This window comes from Echinops telfairi, unplaced genomic scaffold, assembly GCF_000313985.2.
Source record: "Echinops telfairi isolate 266 unplaced genomic scaffold, ASM31398v2 ScPeMD7_7415;HRSCAF=8453, whole genome shotgun sequence".
In the NCBI taxonomy this organism is placed as follows: domain Eukaryota; kingdom Metazoa; phylum Chordata; class Mammalia; order Afrosoricida; family Tenrecidae; genus Echinops; species Echinops telfairi.
This window is the reverse complement of record NW_022111315.1, coordinates 65,998-91,424: the sequence shown is the minus strand read 5'-3', so window position 1 is coordinate 91,424 and position 25,427 is coordinate 65,998. Positions and strand designations below refer to the sequence as shown.

The 25,427-nt window shown below is 40.3% G+C and overlaps 2 protein-coding genes across 2 annotated transcripts in view; one reads left to right on the top strand and one right to left on the bottom strand.

Annotated features, from left to right (window-relative positions):
* GCNA (germ cell nuclear acidic peptidase) overlaps positions 1–25,013 on the top strand; it is a 54,075-nt gene extending 29,062 nt beyond the window's left edge. Inside the window, exons 7-12 of the mRNA XM_013008321.2 lie at positions 848–1,174; positions 5,179–5,254; positions 17,191–17,335; positions 23,106–23,244; positions 23,795–23,999; positions 24,298–25,013. Coding sequence (XP_012863775.2) covers positions 848–1,174; positions 5,179–5,254; positions 17,191–17,335; positions 23,106–23,244; positions 23,795–23,999; positions 24,298–24,547 — 1,142 coding nt within the window. The 3' untranslated portion in view covers positions 24,548–25,013. The remainder of the gene's footprint in view (positions 1–847; positions 1,175–5,178; positions 5,255–17,190; positions 17,336–23,105; positions 23,245–23,794; positions 24,000–24,297) is intronic.
* On the bottom strand, positions 16,385–16,610 carry GNG10 (G protein subunit gamma 10). The gene has a single exon (XM_030887504.2). The coding sequence runs from the start codon at positions 16,608–16,610 to the stop codon at positions 16,404–16,406; it is 207 nt and encodes a 68-aa protein (XP_030743364.1). The 3' UTR covers positions 16,385–16,403.
* Positions 25,014–25,427: the final 414 nt, after the last annotated feature.

Here is a 25,427-nt window from a genome sequence, read left to right as displayed (position 1 = left end):
TTATCTGTCCTGGATTCCCTGTGTTTCCAGCTCTTATCTGTACCCTTGTACATGCTCTGGTCTAGCCAGTAAGGTAGATTTGGGGACATGATAGTGGGGGCTGGGGTGGGAGCATCAAAGTACTAGAGAAAAGTTGTATGTTTCATCGGTGCTATAGTGCACCCTGGCTGGCTCGTCTCTTCCTTGTGACCCTGCTGTAAGGGGATAGCCAATTCTCTACAGATGGACTTTGGTTCTCCACTCTGCGCTCCCCCTCATTCACAATGAAAGTTTTTTTTTGTTCTGAGTCTTTGATGCCTGATACCTGATCCCATTGACACCTCGTGGTCACACAGGCTGATGTGCTTCTTCCATGTGGACTTTGTTGCTTCTCCAATTTTTAATTTTTTAATGAAGGAAATACAATTTCCAATTACTGTGACACTTCTTTCGTAACCTAAGGAGCACTAAAAGTTTAACAGCAACACAATATCAAGATACCGGGTGGTCCTTTAAATTTTAGAAGTTTAACTTGATAGAAAACACATTACTTGTAGTCTAGTTTCTGTTTTTTTCCTTTTGCTGTGAACCAACGAAAATACCCAGATTAGCAGAACCAGCGAGCAGCGATATCAATGTTGCTTAGAAAATGTAATTTGAAAATTGCAATTAGAACTTTGATTAATATTTTATCTGTCACTGTTCTCAGTAAAAAAAGAGGATAGGAATCTCTAACTGTTGTTCTGAAAGGCCATAATATCATAGTTCCCTACTGGTTTAGTTTGTGTTCAGTAATATCTGCTGAAGTTCAGTAATTTAGGGGGTGGTAGAGAAGAGTATATATGTGATTGTGGCTCTTGAATTTCAGATGAGGCTGAACAGCTTCCATTTTTCCCCGATGATGATGATGGCAGTGATTTGAGTGACCCAATGTTAGAAGAAGGGAGTCTATGTGATACAGACCAAATGTCCTCAAATGATCAAGAGCTGGGTGAATGTGCCATCTCTCAACACAATGTATCTGATGATCTTGGTGAGCAGAATCTTGGTGAAAGTTTTTGCCAACTACTGAATACTGCTGAGCCTAAACCAGAAAGTATAGATGAGAAGTTGCCAACTGAAGAAGAGCCAGCACCTGTGGTGGAAAAACCAAGGAAAAGGACAGCGAAAACCAAACATATCGAGGTGCCACCTGGTAAGCCAATTTTGCAAAGTACGTCTATCTCACCAAATAACCCTAGCTAGCCATGTGTGGTATAGGTTTATGAGTTAATTTGACTCCGTTGCAGTGAGGTTTTTGTTTTGTTTTGTTTTCTTTCTGATCCGTGTGTGCCAAATATACCTATCCAGCCTCGTAGGCCCTTTCTGCAAAAGTTGCCTGTCTTGGCTAAGTGTGCCTGCCCTGTCTACCAATCTTGTATCATTTCAACACCTTCTTATTGGCCAAAGTAGAGAGCCGTTCCACAAAGAGGATCTTTTAGGGAATGGTGGAGGAGCTCATTCTGTGTTCTAGATCAGAGTTGATAGGACTAAGGTACAGTAGATAATTTAAGAATCATTTCATTGCACATAGTACAGCATAATGCAAGTCATCCATCCCTGTAGTCCAAGAAAGCAAAAATAGTCTATATGAAATAACAGTTGAGTTCTGACATCCAGTAAAATGCCCAGGTTGATGAGCACTGAGCTGGTTATCAAAGTTATATACTGGCTTAAGTGAGGGATGGGTCCAGAATATCCTTTTTGTTGTGTGGAATCAAGGCAAGAGGGGCTTATATGATGGAACAGACAACCTGAGTAAAGACCAGGAACCAGAATGAACATCTGAGTGGAAGTGAATTTACTGGCCTGACTCCAGAGATGGGAAGGAATCCAATCTGAAACACCTAGCCAAGTACATATACACTAAGGGAAGGTTTGGGATTGGTTTGTTTTTGCCCTTTAATACTTCCATATACAGTGAAACCTGTGTTGGGTGGAGCTAAATGATACCGTCTTGCTGCTGTTTCAATTAGTTCATTTATTTTTAAAAGTCTCACCAACATACAATTCACAAATCACATATCAATAGTACAATAGCATCATAAGAGTTGTACAACCATCACCACAATCAGTTCCTGGACATTTTTTTCCCTTGAACTCGTTGTTAGCTTCCCATTTCCTGCCAGCTTCCCCTGCCATGTCCCTTTGAATTTATGAATCCAGTTGTCTCTATAGGTTTACCTAATCTGGGGTTCATATAGAGAAAAACATGTAAAATTAAGAAAATGCAAACACATAGCCTAACCACAATGGTAGAATGAAACAGAAAACCCTCAATCAAAATCAAAGCAGAAAGTTTTATAAACTGGAGCAATTATACATTGGGTCTAGAGAGAGAGCAATAACAAGGTGTCATATTTTATCCTGACAACAATTGCAGTACTCCATCAGAAGGTGTACTTTGTCTGAGAACAAGGCCGTTCCCATCTCTGGTTCATAGTCAGAGGGAATTCATCAGAGACCTAATACACACGAGGGACCCTGTAAATGGGTTTTGGGCTCTCTTGCCTTGTTTTTCGTAATCGCACAAATTCTCAGCCTTTGGCAGAGTGCAGCCTTAACATTTTTCTGCCACTTATTTTAGTAGAAAATATTAGAAATTTTCTTCTGACAAGCTTTGGCCTTATACAGGTTCTAGTTTGAGTGTTGTAGAAAGGAGTTTCGATATTAGTATAGAAAATGATGCTGAGAAGTTGACCTAGATGAATTTTGATAGGACTGCTGTTCTTTGGCTTGTTAAGGAGGATTAAAAGTGAGGTGATAATTTTTATTTGACTTGCTTCAGAAGTGGTTCTGTAGAAATAATACTTTGCTTATATTTACAAATGAAAGCACAGCACCAATGTATGAATTGTACCTCTTGATTTGGGCTTACATGATTAATTAATTTTTCTTCTCTATTTTAGAATTGAGTACTCAAATGCATTGCCATCAAGTCGATTCTGACTGATAGCAGCCCTATAGGACAGGGTAGACCTGTCTCTGGGCTTCTAAGACTGTACCTCTTTACGGGAGTAGAAAACCTTGTTTTTCTCTCGAGGAGCAGTTGCTGGTTTCGAACTAATGACCTGGTGGTTAAAAGCCTACTGCATACCCCACTGAGCAGTAAAAGGGGAGATATGAGCGTACCAGTTGGAAGAGTTAACAGAATTGTTTCAGGACCTTCAAAAAATATAAAGAAGATCTTGGAAGCCAGTCAACTTTCCCACTCATCTTTTTTTTCTTGCTCTGTGAGCACAGCACACTTTCTAATGTCCTCCCATATCTTCGTAATAGTGGTTTCTCCATATCAACCTGGAGTGCTTTCTTACTGCATTTTTATTTCTGTTCTGAGGCCATCCCATTTTTATTAGGACCCAGCTGAATTGTCACTTCTTCTATGAAACCGTAGATCAGAATCATTTCTCATTTGTGGGTTCCCAAAGCACTTATCTAGTTTTGTTATAATGCCTCTGAATCTGTTTCCCCAAATTGACAGTAAGCCTCTTGCAGGGAGGACTTTTAGTTCTCTTTTAATCTCATCCAGTGTTTAGATTGGTAAATGGCATCTATCTATCTATCCATGTATATATATATATATATATATGAATTTATATATGGGGGTACCCAGAAAAACCTGGAAAAAAGCTCTGCTAGGCGTTGCTTTCGTAGTGCACATGTTTCCTGTTAGGTGAAAATCAACCAACTCACTGTGAGTTAGTACACCCAGTGGTGCTGCCTGGGAAGGTTCTCTCTGGTCAGAGTGAATTTTTCCTAAAAGCAGTTTTTCTCACACGTCATTTTTTGTGATGGCCGAATTCAGAGAACAGTGTGCAGCTGTGAAATTTTTTTTCCTGCTTGGGAAAATCACCACAGAAACTGTTGTGATGTTGAACACTGCTTACGAGGACAGCATTGTAAGAAAAACTCAAGGGTACGAGTGGATTTCCTATTTCAAAAAGGGTGAAATGTCTATTGATGACAAACCTCATTTTGTACATCTGTCAACTTCCCAAATGGATGAAAATGTCGACTTGTGTATTTGGAGTTTGTTCCACCAGGTCAGACTAGTAATCAAGCTTTGTATTTAGAGGTTCTGAAAAGATTGTGTAACAATGTGCGAGAAAAAAGGCCTGATTTGTGCCAGTTGGGGGACTGGTTTTGCTGCCACAGCAATGTGCCTGTTTACTCAGCCATCTCAGTGCGCCAGTTTTCGGCAAAAAACAGCGTGCCTCTCTTACCCACGCACTTTGCTCACCTGACCTAACTCCATGTGACTTCTTTTTGTTTGTGCTAATGAAAATGGACATGAAAGGACAACGATTTGATGATGTAGAAGAGGCGAAGGAAAAAATGAGGAAGGTGCTGTCAACCATCCTAACAGATGAGTTTGAAAAATGTTTCCACGAATGGAATTGCAGATTTAACAAATGTATTAAGTGTAATTAATGGAGAGTATTTTGAAGGTGATAAGGTTGTCATGTAAAAAAATATTAAATACATAGCTTTGAAAAAAAATTCCGTTATTTTTTGGGTACCCCCGTGCGCGTGTGCGCGCGTGTGTGTGCGTGCGTGTGTGTGTGTGTGTGTGTGTGTATAAAAGGCTGGCTATGGTAGAAATATCTGGCTTGAATATTGGTATATTGTGAGGGCACTTACTGCCTAGTACAGCAACCACTCTCCTCACAGCAAATAAATGAGCTGTGCTAACCAGCTTACCCAGTCCACTACCATTGAGTTGATTGATTCATAACAACCCTAAAAGAGAGAGTACAACTGCTGTTTTGGATTTCTGAGACCTCACATCTTTTCAGAAACCGATAGCTTCATTTGTCTTTCTTTCCCCCCCTTTTTTTCATTTTTCTTTCTTATAGCTACTGGTGCTTATATTTAGCTTATATTTAGATGCCTCAGTGGCCTGCAATATCCAGTCTTGGGTGCCTACGTACATAACTTCAGGGCAGACCTTAGTACATAAGACAGAAACCACTCAGCTTATTCTGCTCACAACTATGAGATTTATAAAGGTAAAATCATTTTGAAGGACTAATGAAATAATTTAGATCCGTTACACAAACAATTTTTGTATAGAGATGCTTGTAGGGGCTAAGTTTGTCCTTTGCCAGTTGCTTGATCGTACCAGTTTTCAGAGTTCAAGTAAACTATTTACCCTTTCAGTTCCTACAGGACGTCAAAATCGTGTGCCTTCAAAGAAGATATCTAGCTCTGCAAAGGTTGAGAAATACCAAACTGGGTACGTATCGCTCAGGTTCATTTGAAAATAAATTGATTGCACAGTTGCCTTATGTTAAGCAATCCTCTAAGCACTTAGAAGACTTCAAAAGATGAGGGAGCCTGGTCAGGGGAGACATAAGCAGGAAGAGATGTCCTTGCAGGTTCCCCTCCTCTCTTTCCCTCTAGCCTGTCAGCAGCATATTCAAGTGTGAGCACTCGGGAAGGATTGCTGTAGTTACTTTGCCTGAGTGAAGTCCTTTTTCCCCAGCAGCAGCTGTGGCCTCTGCAGTTTCTTTTCTTTTTTCAAAAGAATCTGTCTTTATTTTGTTTTTTTTATTAATCGGCATTAATACATATATCAAATAATTCCATAGTTCAATCATATCCTAGAATTGTTGCAATTTCCTTTGTCTTTAAATTCATTAACACCATGTGACAGAGTAGAAGTGCCAATAGCATTTTTTAGGCTATAATTTTATTTTACTCTTTATACAAGTATATTTTTTGTAAAAATAACAGAACTAAAGCTAATTTGAGTATTTAAAATCAAAGGCTATTCAGTGATAATGTACATTTTGTAATAATATTGTAGTTAAATACTGACATTTAGTAGTTTAAGCAAAGTATATCTTTCAAATAAAAATCATGTAGCTTGTAAAACAATTAGAAAGTTCATAATTCAAAAGTACATATATTTTGTTGACAGCTCATGAGAAATATAAATTTACTCAAGAAACAACAAAATATACAATCAAGTTTGACATTTAGTGCTAGAAAATTTTATGCTGAATCCACTGATGTTTTGGTTTATTGAAATAGTCAATTCAGACTACCAAGGAATTGATCTCTTATTATAGAACCAAAACCTTTTGGTCGTAAAATTAATTAGATCTAAGAATCAATTATTTCACTGGTAATTTAAATGACAGCGATCTAGTTGAAAACAGCATGGATACCTGTTCTTAGCAGGATATTTAAAATAAAAAGCACTAGTAGCTTTGATTTCCACTTTCTTGAGTACATATGCAAGATTCATTTGTATTTGACAGTTAAAATTTATACGAAGTCAAGCCCTGAAGTTAATTTTTTCTCCCCAAGAGGACACTTTCAATGTTAAATTTTTTTTAAAGAGAAAGGTAGCGTGTCAAAGTATTCTTACTTAAATGATGAACCCCTGTACGACTTTTAGTTATAAGTGAAAATTAACCTCCTAAATACTAACATCATTTTGCCATTCTCGAGTGAAATTTCTAAGACTCACAGAATGCTAAAGCTGGAAAAGCATTAAAACAATCAATCAGTGGTATATAAATGGAAGAACTGCAATGACTTCAGCAATAAAAAGCTACATAGCACTACATGATGTGCAGTCAGTTAATCCTATCATGATAATATGTTCAGTGGTATTGTGGACAAAAAATATATTTCAGTATTTTGAGTTAAGTGATCTTCATTTAATTAAATATTTGTATCCTAGAGAAAGTATCCTACAGAAAATGGAGTCAGTTGAGTTCTTCATTGTTTAATAGCACACAGTTGTTAGATATTCATACTAGTCCTACTATAAAATTAGTTAATAACTGGGAGAAATGTCCATAAGCCATAGGGAACGTATGGATACCATAATAGTCTTAATTTCTATATACAAGGCATACTGCAGTATTTGTACACATTGTACCATGTTGTTGTTAGGTGCCGTTGAGTTGGCTCCAATCCATAAGGACAATAGAACGAACCACTGCACGGACAGTCCTGTGCCATCCTCACGATTGTTCCTATGCCAGAGCCCACTGATTCGGCCACTGTATCAATTCCTCTCAATGAAGGCCTTCCCCTCCTTCACTGCCCCTCCACTTTAGCAAGCTTGATGTACTTCTCCAGGGACTGGTCTCTCCTGACAATATTTCCAAAGTATGTAAGACAAAGTCTTGCTCCTAAGGAGAAATCTGGCCTTGCTTCTTTCAACACAGATTGGTTTGTCCTTTTAGCAGTCCATGGTACGTTCAATATTCTTCTCCATCCCCACAATCCAAATGCATCGATTCTTCTTCAGTCTTCCTTATTCAATGTCCAGGTTTCACATGCACAAGAGGCCATGGAGAACACCATGGCTTAGGTCAGGTGCACCTTAGTCCTCAAAGTAACATCCTTGTTCTTCAATACTTTAAAGAGATCTTGGGCAGCAGATTTTCCTAATGCAATAAGTCTTGATTGCTACCTCCATGACCATCGATTGTGGATCCAAGCAAGACAAAATTCTCGACAACTTCAACCTTTTCTTGATGTTCATTGTACAGTGCTCACAAACGTTAGCAGTCTCACTCTTAACTTGTTGTAAGTGATGGATGCATCAGAAAGCAATAAATAGCTTCATAAAATTTAACAGTGATCCACCCTACCGGTCAAAGTTTCTTATAAAGGGTAGGCAGTGTTCCTAGAAAACCCATTATAGAAAATCCAAAAGTTTTTTTTGTATACAAAGTACATAAGTTTGTCCTGTGTGTAAAAATCTCTTAATGTGGGCTTTTTTTTCATCCAGAACAATTCAAACTACTTGAATACATTATAAGAGTATAAAAGCACACCAACAAAACACACACACACAGAAAACAACAAATGGAATGTTTTTCTGTGGAATTGGGAATGAGGACAATGAGGTTAAAGGAGACCATCTCCCACCAAAGCAGTCAGCAGAACCACTTTTCAGTCTGCAAATATAGATGCTACAGGATGGACAGACATTCATTTGAACAACTGTTACAGATTTTTGTAATTCAGTAATAGCCTCAGTGCTTTTAGATGAGGGGCAGCTCCTAAAAACAATGCTATAATGCTTATGGGAACGGATTGCCAGATATTTTCTTCCTTGGGCCACTGGGTGGGTTTGAACAGTCAACTTTTTGGTTGCAGCTTAACCATTGTGCCACCAGGCCCCTTCAGTTTGCATTGTTGTTAGGTGGCATCATGTTAGCTCTGACCCACAGTGACCCTATGAGCAGCAAGATAAAACAATGTACGGTCCTGCACCATCCTCAAAATTGTTCCTATGCCTGAGACCATTGAGGACTGCCCTCTTTTTCGCCGCCACTCCACTTTACCAAACATGATGACAGGTCTCTCCTTACAATATGTCCAGTACTGTATATAAGACCACGTCTTGCCATCCTTGCCTCTGAGGAGCACTCTGGCCTTACTTCTTCCAATACAGATTGGCTTGTCCTTTTAGCAGTCCATGGTACTTTCCATATTCTCTAGCTCCACAATTCAAATACATCGATTCTTCTACAGTTTCCTTATCCATTGTTCAACTTTTACACGCATATGCAATGGAGAACACCATGGCTTGGGTCAGGCACACCTTAGTCCTCAAAGTAGCATTCTTGCTGTTCAATACTTTATAAAGAGGTCTGTGCAGCAGATTTACCTAATACAATACATAACGTCTTTTGGTCTCTTGACTACTGCTTTCATGAACATTGATTGTGGGTACATGTAAGACAAAATCCTTGATAACTTCAACTTTTTCTCCATTTATCATGATGTTACATATTGGTCCAGTTGTGAGGACTTTGGTTTTCCTTACATTGAGTGGTAATCCATATTGTAATATGGATTACAGTTGTAATCCACCAGGTCCATATTTTCCAACTACTATTACTTCCTTGTAGTTTCCAACTTTTGCATTCTAATTACCACTAATTATCAATGCATCTTGATTGCATGTTTAATTAGTTTCTGACTGAAATCTTTGGTAGAATTCTCCAATTTCTTCATCACTAGCTTTTGTGGTTGGTGCATACATTTGAATAATACTTGTATTGATTGGATTTCCTTGAAGGAAGATGGGTACAATCCAATCACAGACAGCATTGTACTTCATGGTGGATTTAGCAATGTCCTTTTTGACAATGAATGCCAAACCATTCCTCTTGATTGTATTATTCCTGGCATAGTAAATCATGATTTTCTGATTCATAATGGCCAATACCAGTTCATTTCAGCTCACTAATGCCTAGGATATAAATCTCGATGCATTCCATTTCATCTTGACCACTTCCAATTTTCCTAAATTCATACTTTGTACATTCCAAGTTCCAAACATTAGAAGATTCTTGCAGCTGTTTCTCTTTACCTAGAATGGTGCCCTATCAGCAAATGAAGATCCCAAAGGCTCCACTCCTCCAGGCTTTGCTGAACTCCCCTCCAAGAAATCGTCTCCTCTTCAGTCACATTTCCGGTGCCCTTGGACCCGAGGGGCCCATCTACTGACAGTATCTCCGACAATGCTGTGCTTCCTTTGTTTAGGTTTCAGTATTTGAGAATGCTTTGAAGTTCTGCATATGGTTTTCAGCGGCCTCTTCCTCCGAAGTATAGAGCCAAGTCCTTCTTCATTGTCTTTTCTTAGTCTGGAAGCTCCACTGACCCTACTGACATGTGAAATACCAGTGACATAGTTTCCAGCATCACAGCACACACAAGCCACCACAGTATGACAAACTAACAATAAGCGGTGACAGTTTGTACTAAACCATGGTAAATATAGTAGAAATAATGAGAAGGCAGACTTACATGTTTTAATGACCGATTGGAATTGGGGTGAGGGAAGTTAAGGTTATTTTCTAAGTTTTTATATTCCTTTGGATTAAGGTATATACTCATGAATACTATTCTATATTTCTTTTTTTGAATACTATCCTATATTTCCTTGTGAATTTTTAAAGCATACATTTTAGGATAAAATGATTTGCTCATAATTTGTATGAACTTATATATGAGGGAATTTCAAAAAGTTTGTGGAAAACTTCCATTATCTTTTCATTCAATTTTTCTGTGAGCTTTTTGAAGCTTGTTATATAGCCAATACTGAAAATAACTGATCATTTAATTTCTTTCTTAATACTTAAGAAAAAATGAACACATCTTTCCATTTGCATTTTTCTCACTTTTCCCCTTAGAACTCTGATGTAGTACACATAATTTTCTTTTTTTACTTGCATTCAGGGGTTACATATATTCCCATATATCTGAATTATTTTCTAAAAGAATGTATGTGAAAGATTTTGTTATGTTTTTTTAATCTGTATTTTGGGATAATAAATGCATCTTCCGGGAAAATGGTTTGCATTTGACTACTGTACTAACTGAAAGGCTGGAGGTTCCAGTCCACCCAGGGAAGCCATGTGAGAAAGGCCAAGTGTTCAGCTTCTGTAAAAATTGTTGTTGTTACGTGTCATCAAGTTCGTCCAACGTGGGTTTCAAACTAGCGTCACTGAAGGCTTGTTGTAAGGATTAAATATGAGAAGTTCTATGCAAAAATAAAAGCATTATACAGATGATTGTTCTTATTAGAAGGGGAGATGTGGCCATTCTGTGTTGCGGTTGTTAGGTGCCATCGAGTTGGTTCCGACCCATTGTGACCCTGTGCACAACAGAACAAAACACCGCATGGTTCTGAGCCATCCTCACCATGTTCCTTTGCCCGAGACCATTGTTGTAGCCACTGTGTCCGTCCACCTCATTGAGGGTCTTCCTCTTTCTCATGGCCCTTCAACTTTACCAAGCATGATGTCCTTCTCTAGGCTTCTCCTGAAAGCATGTGCAAAGTAAGTCAGTCTTGTCATGCTTGCTTCTAAAGAGCATTCTGGCTGTACTTCTTCCCGGATAGATTTGTTTGTCTTTTTAGGAGCCCGTGATACTTTCCATATTCTTCTCCAGCACCATAATTCAAATATATCAATTCTTCTTCAGTCTTCTTTGTTCAATGTACAACCTTCACATGCATATGAGGCAATGGAAAAGATCATGGTTTGTGTCAGGTGCGCCTTAGTCCTCAAAATAACATCCTTGCTTTTCAATACTCCAAAGAGAATGCGTGCAGCAGATTTTTCCTAATGCAACTCACCTTTGGATTTCTTGACTGCTGCTTCCATGAGCACTGATTGTGGATCCCAGTAAGACAAAATCCCTGACAACTTCAACCTCTTCTCCATTTATCACGATGTTACTGATTGGCCCAGTTGTGAGGATTTTGGTCTTCTTGACATTGAGTTGTAATCCATACTCAAGGCTGCAATTCTTGATCTCACTGGGAAGTGCCGCAAGTCGTCCTCACTTTAAGCAAGCAAAGTTGTGTCATCTGCATATCGCAGGTTGCTAATAAGCCTTCCCCCAATCCTGGTGCCACATTCTACATATAATCCAGGTTCTCTGATGATTTTCTCAGCATACAGATTGAGCAAGTATGATGAAAGATACAACCACGACACACACCTTCCCTGTTTGTTTTTTTACCTTTCCTGTTTTTAAACCATGCAGTATTTTCCTGTTTTGTTTACACAACTGCCTCTTGATCCATGATGGGCACAAGAAGTGTTCTGGAATTCCCATTCTTCTCAAAGTTATCCAGAGTTTATTGTGGTCCACACAGTACAATGTCTTAACATAGTCAATAAAACACAATAAATATCTTTCTCTTATTTTCTGTTTTGAGCCAAGATCCATCTGACCTCAACCCTTGTTCCACATCCTCTTCTGAATCTGACCTGAACTTCTGGCAGCTCTCTGTTAATGCACTGCTGCAAACCTTACATGATCTTTAGTAAAAATGTACATGTGCTATCAACGATAGTGTTCTATAATTTGAGCATTCTGTTGGGTCACCTTTGGAATGAGTACAAACGATGTATATAATGTATATCTTCCAGTCAGTTGGCCAAGTAGCTGTCTTCCAAATTTCCTGGCATAAAGTGAGTACTTCAATATGATTCATCAGCTTGCGGAAATATTTCAATTGATACGCCATCAATTTCTGGAGCCTTGATTTTGGCTAATGTATTCACTTTGTGCACCTTGCAGATCCAAGGTTCAATGCCCCAGTGTTCTATGACACATGCCCTGGGTCCCCAGTGAGTGTCTAGAAACTTGGACCAATGTGGCTTATTAGGAACATATTACTAGACATCTTTCCCCCCTTTGGGTCCTTAAAAATATTGTTAGTGATTTTTTCCTTGGAAGTGGATTCTTCCTCCTTTTCTACCAACAGACATGCACTTGTCTTCTCCAAGGCATATCATATAATTCAATAGTTTAAACATATTAAAAAGAGATGTGCAATCATCACCACAATCAATATTAGAACTTTTTTTGTACTCACTATCAGCTCCCCATTTCCCACCAATCTCGTCATAATCTCAAGAACCTATTAATCCAGTCACTGTCTTGATAGATTTATTTATCCTGGAATTTATATAAAGAAAAACATACAAAAACAAAAGGAAGGGGGAAAAAGAATCCCCCAAATCAACAATAATAACAAATAAAACATTGGAAAACCTTAGTTGAAAAGGTAACAGAAAATAATAAAAACTAGAACAAAATTTAAGTGGGTCAAAAGGAAAAATGATAACTTGTTAAATTTTAACCTAATGACATCTACATTACTCCCCTTTCCAATGCAACTCTTGTCTGATAGCAAGGCTATTTCCATCCCTGGTCAGTGGTCAGAGGGGGTTTAGCTGAGGCTTATTCTAAGTGGGGACCCTGCAAATTGATTTTAGGCGTTCACTATCAACCATAGCACTCTGCAAACTGCGTGCTAAGAATTTACACTGAACACCATTCCCTCTTCTGGTCTTGGATTTTATTGTTTTTAAATTTGCATTTTATTTTTTTGTTAATTGGGATTAATACATATTACCATAATCAGTTTCCAAATATTCTTTTCTTTATGGAACCCTTGTACCCTTCCACCAACCCCAAATCCTTGCTATCAGTAGAGGCTCAAGCAGACTTTCCTCTTTTCAGAAGGAAGAGGGGTTGGCCTTTTCTTGAAGGATCTCCAAGAGGTTTGTCTTGTTGGCTCTGTGGTGGTAGCAGTTTTTAGTTAGGGGAACTACCTCTTCATTGTAGAAGACCTTTTATTTATTTTTTACAAATAACTGATTAACAACAACAACAACACAGGTTTTACATTCTAAAAGAGTTTTGAACCAGGATCAAATCAGACATGGGGCTCCCCATGAGGTCCTTGTAGAAGACCTTTTGTAGGACTTCCTGTCAATAGCCCACAGTTAGCAAGTGAGGGAAGGGTTGTCACACTGAATGGATGCTCAGGGAGGACTTCCTTTTTGATAATCAGAGTTGCCGTGGTAGTATGTTGGCTGTCTGTGTAATATCCATTCAATATGTCTGCATCCCAGTGCACAGAAGCCTCAGTCAGCAGATCTCAGTCCCAATTGAAAGGAGAACAGACAGACCCAAAGTGACCCCCCCCCAAAGGTCTGTCCTTTTGGTTACAGAGGCCTGGGTTCTTTGATGGGCAGAGAGCCAGGTACAGTGCCGACTGTGGGAGCAGACCAATGAAGGGACCTTCTATAGCAATTTGCAATAGCCTGACAATCATCAGTTACCAAGTGGGGAAAGGGTGTTACACTCCGATCAAATTCCCACAGAAGTCTGCTTTGTTGCTATCAGTGCCACCCCCGGGCCAGCCCTGAATAGATTGTTGACTGTGAGTACAGCTTCCACTCCAGACATCTGCTTTCTAGCACACAGGAGCATCAGTTACCAGTTCTCAGCACCAGTCAGAAGTGGGGTCAGGTGAACCCAAAGTGACTCCGAGGGAGTTTTGTCCTGTTTTAGAGACCTGAGCTATGGTGTACTGGTAGGCAGGGAGGAGTGTTGACTTTGGGTTGCCACTGACAATGCCCAGATGAAGGGTTTATTATGCTCTAAGCAGTGGTTCTCAACCTGTGGGTCTCGACCCCTTTGGGGGTCAAACGACCCTTTCATGGGGGTTGCCTGATTCATAACAGCAAAATTACGGTTATGAAGTAGCAACGAAAATAATTTTATGGTTCGGGGGTCACCTCAACATGAACTGTATGAAAGGGTCGTGGCATTAGGAAGGTTGAGAACCACTGCCCTGGAGGAAGACAGAAATCTTGGTACAGTAGAAGGGCAGCAAAAGAGAGGCCACCCCTAAAAGGTGGAATAACACAGTAGTTCAAACAATGAGCGCAAGCAAAGAACCATCGTGTGGATGGCAGAGGAGGGGGAAGCGTCTCATTATATTGTGCACAGAGTTGCTGTGAGCTGAAACCCACTCGAGAGAACCTAACAAAAATATCTAAAGGACGTGTGCTTCTAACAATATGGTGAAGTAGATCTTTTTTTTTTTAACCATTGTATTAGGGGCTCATACAACTCTTATCACAATCCATACACACATCAATGGTGAAGTAGATCTTAAGAGAAACTTCTCTTAGTTTAGAGCAATGGTTCTCAATCTATGGGTCGCGACCCCATTTGGCGGTCGAATGACCCTTTCCCGGTGGTGGCCCGATTCATAACTGTTGCAAAATTACATTACGAAGTGGCAATGAAGATGATTTTATAAGTGGAAGGTCACCACTACATGAGGAAGTGTATGAAAGGGTCGAGGCATTAGGAAGGTTGAGAGCCACTGCAAGTCTGAAGAAACCCTCAGGGAGCTCTGCCTTACAGCTCTGTAGTATGTTGGTGATAGGTGTAGCCTCCACTCAAGATGTCTGCTTCCTAGCACACAGCTGCTTCAGTCAGCAGTCCTTAGCACTGACCAGAAGGAGGAGCCAACAGACCTGAATTGACTCCCTAGGAGTTGAGTCTGCCTGGTTTCAGAGGTTTAAGCTGTGAGGTGTGCAGGGAGTGGGTGTTCACTGTTGGAGTAGGCTCCACTGCGGGCCTTGTGTAGCAATTCACAGCAGACTTGCAGCTGACAGTGTCTTGGTGGGGGGATGCTGTCACACTCCCAACAGACCTTGGAAGAGGTCTGTCTTGTTGATTTTAGATTGGGGGTTTGGGATTCTTTCTCTTAAGCGGGGGTGGTGGTGGTTAGGGAAGAAATCTCACTTGTTGGAACTACCCTAGTTTTTAGCATCTTGACTAGGGGACGGACATGCATGATGGGAGAAGTGATTTTCCTACAGTGTATGTCGAGTTGTTGGTTGGTTGGTTCTTACTTGTCTGTAGTTAGTTCCTTTCTGCTTTCTTTTTTTTTGCCACAGAAAATGATGAATTAAGCATAAATTTTATTTCCAATTTTCTCAAAGATTATCACAAATACAAAATACCCTTTGAAAAGTATCCCAAACCGAATCAAAGGAATTTAAAACAATGCCAAATCTGCTTCAGACAGAAGATGGGGCAGCCTAATATACAACACAACACAACTCTTTCCAGCGAGTCTGAGAAGAAACAGCTCCTCTGTTTAGTGTTAAAAATAAAGCTCTTGGTGTAGAAAAATCAAGACATCACTTAGTAAGGCCTGTTCTTCCTCAAATCTTTACTCAGGCAGTCCTTCTGATTATGAACTTCTGACTTACCTACTATTAGAGCCCACTGTTACAACCCAATTCTTATGAAGCCTATTATACTAAAAATACAAGGTACATACAATGGTTCATGATAACAAGTAGGACTACTTTACAATGTGCATCAAAGCATTATTATTATTATGTTTTACTATTTTATTATGTCAAAGATGCTTTATTATCTGAAAGTGTTTCTTTAATGTTTTTATACATAGAAAAGTGCACTATATACTAAGACAAGCAATTGACCAAGCAATGTTAGACATGAACCTAACTGTTCCGACACAGATAAAATGCAACTTGAAGACCAGACCTAGGAATGGAATTCGTTCAAAATCTGGGGACTGCCTATACTTGCTTATCTTCATTTAGAAATGCGAAAAGAAATTTTGGTATGGTATAAAAACCTTAGGGAAAATTATAAATATTCCATTTGAAAAATAAACAGAAATATTTTCCTCATTAAAATGTAAATATCCAATAAATAAAACATACATGGTACTCCAGGCATAGAAAAAACAATAATTCCCTTGTGAAAAAGGTGTATTTGGGTAAGTTTGATGGCAAGCTTTTTGTTTGTCTTACGTGTAATGCACTTCGCCAAAAGAACCAGGCCATTATTCTGTAAAGATGTGCTCTTTCTTAACTGAATAGAAATACATCAATTCCTATACAATTTTGGCTATAGTACCAGGCCACAGGAAAGGTCTCACAGAGCTGAAAGTTGTTTGGCTAGAGAAAATGTCTTGCGACTTGGAGGCAGGCAGTCATCAATTTGTACTTGAAGCATTCCTCAGCGAACTTCTTCTTTCCTAGTCTTCAGAGTAAAGTGCAGGATCTGGGCTCCCGGAAGGGGTTGCTTCCTGCTGGAACCCCGACCGGTAGGGCATCCTTGCAGGCGTTCTGCATGCAGTACTGTTGAAGCTCTGCAGCTGCCTGAGAAATCTTGATCCTCTCCACACTGGCTTCCAACTTCAGCTGCTCCACCAGGCACTGCAGGGCGTTTATGCTGGGCCTGGAAGACATGGCTGCAGCGGATCCGAGGGGTGTGTGCAGGGACTGCCCGACCCCTTCTGCTTTCTTATGTTACCTGATTTAGAGTTAGTTCCTCAAAGTTGAGCATGATTTTTTGGTTGTAGTTTTGGGGAATAGGTCAAAACAATGGTCTGTTAATGCCACTCTATTTCCAGTATCCCCCAGAAAAATGGGTTTAAAAATGCTTTTGAGGCTTTCAGCATGTTACAAGAGGAGTGTATTAATCAAACACGTTGAACTAGGAATATATTTGTGTCAGTCAGATGGACATTTGAATCTTGTCAGTTCAGAATGGGATCTCGAGAGGGTGAGCGAGCCCATCAGCAAGTATAGTTGTCATGCACTTTTGGAGGCCAACTCCTGTTGAGGTGGAAACTCTGGGCTCACATCTATTAGAATGTGTAAGGAGTTAAGAGTAAAAGGGTATGAGTGGATCTTTGGGGCATACCCTTGTATAAGCAGTTAGAAAAAGAGCCAATGAGTTTCTAAAGTCTCTCTTGACATTATATATATATATTTCTTTATGTATTTGCTAAGCTACATAAAACCTCTGTTAAATTTACCTGTTTAGGAGCTCTGTGTGCAAAATACCTGGATGTTTCTTGCTTGACCTTGAGAAATCAAAACAGTATTCTGGAAAGAAGTTCAAGAAAAATAAGGATGAGCTGGTTCAGAAAATCTACAATCTCTTTAATAGTTCTGTCTTTGATAAAAAGGTAAGATCAATACATGAGTATTTTTGAAACTTGCTATATGCCCAACACTCTAAGGAACAATGCTAACCATGCACATTTTCACTTAAGAAGTATTGATTTCAAATGCAAGTGGGTGATGCTGCCCCCTGGGAGGCACTGGATCAATCCAGGGGGCACTGCAAAAGCAGATACCTACATTTTATCCTGGATTATGGGCTATTGTGCAAAAGTTTTTAATTGACTCGGGGAACTACGTAATTTTTTTCTTATGATTTAGCCAGGAAGATGAGACATATACATATGAAAGGTAGAACCATTTTTACCACAGGGGATCAGCAAACTGAAAAATTACTGAGAGTCTGAGGCGGCAAGAAAGAAGCTTGCTGGAGGAAGTGAGACTGTTTCTAATTCTTGAGCCAGCAGTCAGACCAACAATGATGGGGAGAGGGTATATCTTTAGACTGGACTATCGGGAAAAGATGATTCATGCTAAATAATAATAAGAAAGAACTCTGTGACTTGGAATTTAACCTCAGTTTCAGTTTCCTCATCTGTAAAATGGAGACAGTAACAGAATTATTGTTGGATTTAAGTAAGTTAATAGACATACAGTGCTTACTTAAACCATTGGCCAGGATGTAGTAAGTGACGTGTTACCTATTGCTATATTTGATAGAGTAGGCCCAGATAATGGGGGCCCTAGAACATCAGATAGGAGGAGCTTAAATTTAAATCAGCAGGCACCACCACACCAAAAAACTCACTACCATGGAGTCAATGCTGACTCACAGCGACCTTATAGGACAGGGTAGAACTGCCCCTGTGGGTTTCTAAGACTGTAACTTAAAAAAAAATCTTTTTATTGGGAGCTTATACAGCTCTTATCACAGTCCATCCATCCATCGTGTCAAGTACATTTGTACATTTGTTGCCATCATAATTTTCAAGACATCTTCTCTCTAATGAGCCCTTGATATCGGCTCTTCATTTTTTCCCCTCCCTCCCTCATGAACCCTTGATAATTTATAAATTGTTATTATTTTTTCATGCTTTACACTGACCAATGTCACTCTTCACCTACTTTTCTGTTGTCTGTCCCCCAGGAAGGGGGTTATCTGTAGATCATTGTGATAGGTTCCCCCTTTCTCACCCCACCTTGACCTTACCCTCCTGGTAGTGCTACTCTCATTATTAAGATAGGAACTCTTAATGGAAGCAGAAAGCCTCATATTTTTCTTGCAGCGTGGCTGCTGGTTTCGAACTGCTGACCTTAAGGATTGTAGCCTAACATGTAATCACCACCAGGGCTCCTTAGTAGGCATCATGGCATAAGGATTTGATGGGACTTGGAGTGGCTGTTGAAAGAGATTGATCTGACAGCATGGGATCTGGTCTGGGTTGGAAAGAATCATGAGGTTATGATTCTTTTTGGTTACACAGCTTTTTAGGCTGTTGTCTCTGGTGACAAAATTTTCTGCTAGAAATGTTCTTTTTCTATTAAAAGATATAGCGTCTAGGGTCTTAAAGACTTGAAGGTAAACAAGCGGCCATCTAGCTGAGAAGCAACAAAGCCCACATGGAAGAAGCACACCAGCCTGTGTGATCACGAGGTGCCAAATGAATCAGTTATCAGGCATCAAAGAACAAAAAAATCATCATTGTGTGCTCACCTTCCCGATACGATAGCTGAAGACAAATGTGTGCATAAGCAAAAGTGGTGAAGAAAGCTGATGGTGCCCAGCTATCAAAAGATATAGCGTCTGGGTCTTAACGTCTTGAAGGTAAACAAGCAGCCATCTAGCTCAGAAGCAACAAAACCCACATGGAAGAAGCTCACCTGTGGTTGGAAGGGGTGCCAGCCCCCCACCACTAATCACAGGTTCGATAGGCACAATTGTACGGTTGAGATATATGAATATTATATTGAAGTCATCGAGCGCATGAGATGGAAGAGATTGAAATAATGGAGTCAGACACATTTCACAGAAGTATTGCTCACCTCAGCCCCGCTTGGTGGTCCACGTGGAGAGAGGGGGAAGGGAAGGAGGGCAAGGGGAAAGGGAACAGGGAAGCGAGGACGGGAGAGGTCAAGGGGAGCCGAGACAGAGGGATTTCTCTATTGCTAACCCAGGTCTTTATACCTAGATAGAGGATGGCAGCCTAACTTTGGATGTCACCAGCCGGTTTGACTTGTTCCCTGGATCTCCATAGGAACTATTATCAGTAGGGTGTGAACCCCACCTACAGAAACCAAGCTAATGGTCACAAGCCTCAAGGAGAAGTAGTCCATTGTCCCCAGCAGCAGGGTTCAGCCTCCCCCCCCCCATGAGACAGCAGTCTGGCAGCTGATTGCCTTAAGGGAAATAACTTTTACCATTAGCTGCAAGCAGTGTCCTAAGTCTGACATATTTGGGGGAGAAGACTTTGGAGAAATCTTCCTGTTTTCCACACTCACCAGCCTGTATGATCATGAGGTGTTGAAGGGATCAGGTATCAGGCATCAAAGAACAAAAAATCAAATCATTGTGAATGAGGGGGAGTGCAGATTGGGGACCCAAGACCCATCTGTAGGCAAGTGGACATCCCCTTATAGAAAGGTCGTGGGGAGGAGACGAGTCAGTCAGAGTGCAGTGTAGCAACGATGAAACATACAACTTTCCTCTAGTTCCTAAATGCTTCCTCCCCCCACCCCCGCCCCCCACTATTATGATCCCAATTCTACCTTATAAATCTGGCTAGACCAGAGGATGTACACTGGTACCGATAGGAACTGGAAACACAGGGAATCCAGGACAGATGATCCATTCAGGACCAGTGCTGAGAGTGGCGATAGAGAGAGGGTAGAGGGAGGGAGGGGTGGAAAGGGGGAACCGATTACAAGGATCTACATATAACCTCCCTGGGGGATGGACAACAGAAAAGTGGGTGAAGGGAGATGTCGGACCTGTAAGACATGACAAAATAATAATTTATAAATTATCAAGGGTTCATGAGGGAGGGGGGAATGGGGAGGGAGGGGAAAAATGAGCTGATACAAGGGCTCAAGTGGAAAGCAAATGTTTTGAGAATGATGATGGCAACAAATGTACAAGTGTGCTTGACACAATGGATGGATGGATGGATTGTGATAAGAGTTGTACGAGCCACCATAAAATGATTTAAAAAAAGAAAAGTTCTCAGTGTGGTGGAGTCAGATGGGCCACAATTCCTGCATTGTGTCTCCAGTGGCTGTAGCCCCAGTGCTGTCCTCTGAAGTGCACTCTTCTGAGCGGTGGGGGCTGTCCACATAGTTGAGATTGAGGCCCTGCTCCTCAGGCCTCACTATTGGTTCCCTGGTACATGCCAGTATGTTGTATTCATGTCTTGGCTCATCAGGTTGAAGCCTGGTTTCCTTTTTCCTCTCCTGTGGAGATATAAACAATACCCTCCCCTTGGGTGGGCTAGTGCCCTGCCTCCCCCCTCCCCATGACTCTTCCCCCCTCATTCTTACCCCCACTTATTTATTCTATAGCGATATGTATCCCTGGATTGGGTTTGGCCCCTGCCAAAGTTGCTGGACCTCACCCCAGGGGTGTATGTGTATATAGCAGCTTTTCCCCTGTGCCCCATTTTTTTTAAGCTTACCTCAGTGGACTCATGTTGTACTTGTCCTTTTGTGCTTGGCTTACTTCACTTGCATGATTTCCTCTAGTTCTTTCCAGGTGACAATGTGCTTCATGCATTCGTTGCTGTTTTTTAGGGGTGTATAGTACTCTATTATATGTATGTACCACAGTTTTTTGATCCATTCATCTGTTGATGGAAATTTGGGTTGTTTCTAACTCCTTGCAATTGTAAACTGTGCTGAGATGAACATTGGAGCACAGATGCATGGCCATGGTTTGTTTCTTGCCTTTTCTGGGTATATGCCCAGTAGGGGGATTGCTGGGTCGTATGGTAGCTCAATTTCCATCAGTTTTAGATATTGCCAAATTGATTTTCATAATGGTTGGGCATACTTACAGGTCCACCAGCAGTGGACCAGACTTCCTATCTCCCCACACTGCCTCCAACACTTGTTATTTTCTGAGTTTTTTTATTGGACTATCTTTGAGGGTATTAGGTGGTATCTCAGAATTGTTTTAATTTGCATTTTTCTTATGGCTAATGATCGGGAACAATTTTCTCATATGTTTAGTGGCCATTTGGATTTCTGCCCCTGTGAAACTTCTGTTCAGGTCCTTTGCCCACCTCCTTAGTCGGCTTTTAGTTTTTCTTATTGTAAGCTTACAAAGTATTGTAGATTTTAGTAATAAGACCTTTGTCTGATGTGTCATTGCTAAAGATGTTTTCCCCATCCGTGGACTCTCTTATTACTCTCTTGGTGAATTCTTTCAATGTACACAGGTGATTTATCTTCAGTATATCCTACTTGTCAATTTGTGACTCCTCTGTATTTGTATCCTTCCCTATTTCTGAAAGCCTATGTATTCCCTGTGCCAAGGTTCTCAGGTTTGTCCCAAATTCCCTCATTAATGGCCCTAATAGTTTGGGGTTTTATCTCAAGGTCTTTGATCCACCTTGACTTTATTCTTGTGCATAGAGTGAGGTAAGGGTCATGCTTCATTTTTCTGCAGGTAGATATCCAATTTTTTCTATCACCACTTATTGAAGAGGGCATCTGCTTCCCATTTGATATTTTTTGGGGGCCATTATAAAAAATCAGTTGTCTGTATGCTGATGTTTTTATTTCTGGGTTTTCAGCTCTTTTCCATTGGTCTGAATATCTGTCATTATACCAGTCCTACACTGTTTTGACCACTGTGGCTGTATAATATGTGCTAAAGTCAGGTAGAGCAGGCCCTCCCACTTTGTCCTTCTTCTTGAGGAGTTCTCTGCTAATTCTGGGCTTCTTCCCGCGACATATAAAGTTGGTAATCTATTTTTCCAATTCTTTGAAGAAGGATGATGGTATTCATATTGGGATAGCATTAAACTTACATAGTGCTTTGGGCAAAATTGACATCTTGGCTATATTGAGTTTTCCAATCCACAAGCATGGGATGTTCTTCCATTTGTTGAGGTCACTCTTGGTTTCTTGTAATAGTGTTCTCTTTTAATTTTTTTAATGGTTCCTCAGCTTCTGTGCCCCTCCTGATGACAGTGATGTGACATCAGATGACTGCTTAGTGGAAACTGAAGTGTTCTGAGTTGCGTGTTCAATTTTGCCTCACCACTCCTACATGTAAGCTAGTCTCCCACCTCAGCAGGCTGTTGCTCCAGACTATTTTGTCTCTATGCCAAATCAAACCAATCTCACCATCATCAGTCAATTCCAACTCATAGCGACCCTATGGACAGGATAGAACTATCCTAGTGGGTTTCTGAGACTATACCTCTTTATAGGAGTAGAAAACCCCGTATTTCTCCTGTGGAGCAGCTGGTGGTTTTGATCAGCTGACCTTGCAGTTAGTAGCCCCAGCACATAGCACACTATACCCCCAGGGCTCCTTCTGTCTCTGTGCAAGAGTGCACACATCCTGCTTTCACTTGATCTCAGAAATCTCTGTATGCCCTGATTATCTATTATTTGTCTCTCCTTGGGCTTCAACTTGACTTTTATTCAGCCTCGTCCTGTTTAGGTTTGTGTGCCTTTTGAGTAGATTTCTTCTCAAAATGAAACTTTTAAAAAGCTGAGAGTGGGGGAAAGAAAAAAGTTCCTTTTGTTATTTATTAGAGAGAGAAAAACTTGATATTTTCTCATATATGTAGAACTGTTTTCTTATTTATTCCCTTTGATTTTTGTTCTCAGCTGCCCAAGAAAATAGATATAGCCTGGAATAAAAAGATGCTTAAAACTGCCGGCATATGCACAACTGGTGAGATAAAGCACCCGAAGAAGCAGCGTTATGCCAAGATTGAGATTGCTCAAAAAGTCTGTGATTCTGCAGGTGATAGCAGAGGCAGGGCAACTTTACTTTCTGTGTGTTTTCCTTCTGCTACATTGTTACATTTCTCTACGATACTGATATTATCCAGCAGCCAGTATCATAAATTAAACGATTTTTCTATCTGTTGCTTATAGAACATTGAATACCTTACTGGCCTTGAAAATCCAACTTGGCAACCTTTTCTAGGCCTGTCTTCCCTTCTGCATTGCTCTAACCAAATTGGATGGTCATTGTGATTGCTCCCCACCCAGTACTCCGAAGGGCAGAAACCTTGTTACATATGGCTGTCCCACAAAAAGATAAGCACACTGGAGTTGTTCTGAAAATACTTGCTAAATATAGGTACTTGACCTAAGTAAGGCTCTCCGCTGCCATACTATGAATGAAATCAGGTTAAAGTAGGTGGAAATTTCAATTTTGAATCCCAGAAACTAAAACTAAAACTCATGCCTGTTTTCATGTTTGTGTAAATAATGTTGTATCTGGTCAGTTTGGGGGTAGCAGACTAGAAGAGAAATGGATAAAGTTCAAGCTTTCTTTTTCTTCCAAGACCGACTCCGGGATACTTTGGTCCATGAAATATGCCATGTAGCTTCCTGGCTACTTGATGGTACCCGAGATTCTCATGGTGACGCATGGAAGTATTATGCTCATAAATCCACTATGATACATCCGGAGCTGCCAAAGATCACCTGTTACCATAGCTACACAATTAACTACAGGATTCATTATGAATGCATTCAGTGTAAAACCAGGTAAGATCCTTCTCCTCAGACTTCTTCTGCTATTACTGCAATCTCCAAGTGACTCTGTAGTGATTTTATTCGGACTTGAGAGATAAAAACCACTATGCCCCTTTTCATGTTCTCTCTTTGCATTGTTTACCTCTAACTTGAGCCTACTTGACCCGTGCCCCTACTTGATATTCCACAGAAAATTTTTGATTTGAGTCCAAGGTCAACAGCTCAGAGACCATGTTGAGATCTATTAACTGATTGTTTTACATTTTTTTTTCATATATATGTGTGTGCATGGTATCTCTTTTCTTTCTAGGATTGGCCGCTACACTAGATCACTGAACACTGATCGCTGTATATGTGCTCATTGCAGAGGCCCTCTGGTTCTGCTACCCTTAACTCGCAAAGATGGAACCCCCATTGAGCCCTATGTGAGACCATTTGCTAAATATGTGCAGGAGAATTACAGACTTGTTAAACAGGAGTTGGGAGGAAAAGGCCATGGAGATGTGATGAAAAAGCTCAGCAAGGATTATATCGCAAGCAAACAAAAGCAAGGCTGTTGAGGTTATTGAGAGAAGATTTATATACGTAGACTCCTCTTGTTAGAAATATTTTTCAAAATCTCTTTGTTTCTGTCAATTAGCAAATATTATAAGTTCAATACTATTTGGGGGTTCATTTTGCTAATGATGATTGTTGTTAAGTAGGGATCCTATTGCTGAACATTTTGCAGCCTTGACAGTACTCTGGGGCCCTTTTGGAACCATTCTGGATGGATCTGTAGTTATAACGTGTAAAGTGCAAGCAAGCAGTGACTTTTTGGGAGTAGCAGGTGGAGAGAAGGAAAATAACACTGGAAAGAGAACGAGTTTTCCAAGGAGCACTGCAGAATCAGAACTGCTCTCAGAAGTAATCTGTTGCGGAATCTGGGAAATGAAGACAAACATGTTTCATTAATTTAGTTACTATTGACTTTGGATAAAGCCATCTGAGCCATGTAATTGTTCATTAAATAAAGCGTTTTGTGTACTTCGTTTGTTGCTAGAGTGTTCATTAAGTCCCTGTCCCAAGAACAGGAAAAGCACACATTGAAGAACCTGATACTTGCACATCTGAAGTGTTACAGGACACGTTTAAACATTCTCCATATTGTGTTTCTCCCTGGTCTCTGTAACAACCTGTGTATATTAGAAACCCCCCCCCTCTAAACTTCTAAGAGCTATCTAGACTGTAGATAGAAATCAACATTGTTTCAGTTTCCTGCTGCTGTTGTAACAGATTTCTATGAATCTAGTGGCTGAAAACCAAACACATTTATTCTCTTTTGGTTCTGAAAGTCAGAGTCTATCATGGGTCCCACTGGACAAAAATCAAGGTGTTGGGAGGGCTGTGTTACTTTTTGGAAGCTCTAGGGAAGAATTCAATCCCTTTTCATTTTCAGCT

Coding starts and splice junctions, on each gene's coding strand:
- GNG10 (XM_030887504.2), bottom strand. CDS start 16,610: ATGTCTTCCAGGCCCAGCATAAACGCCCTGCAGTGCCTGGTGGAGCAG.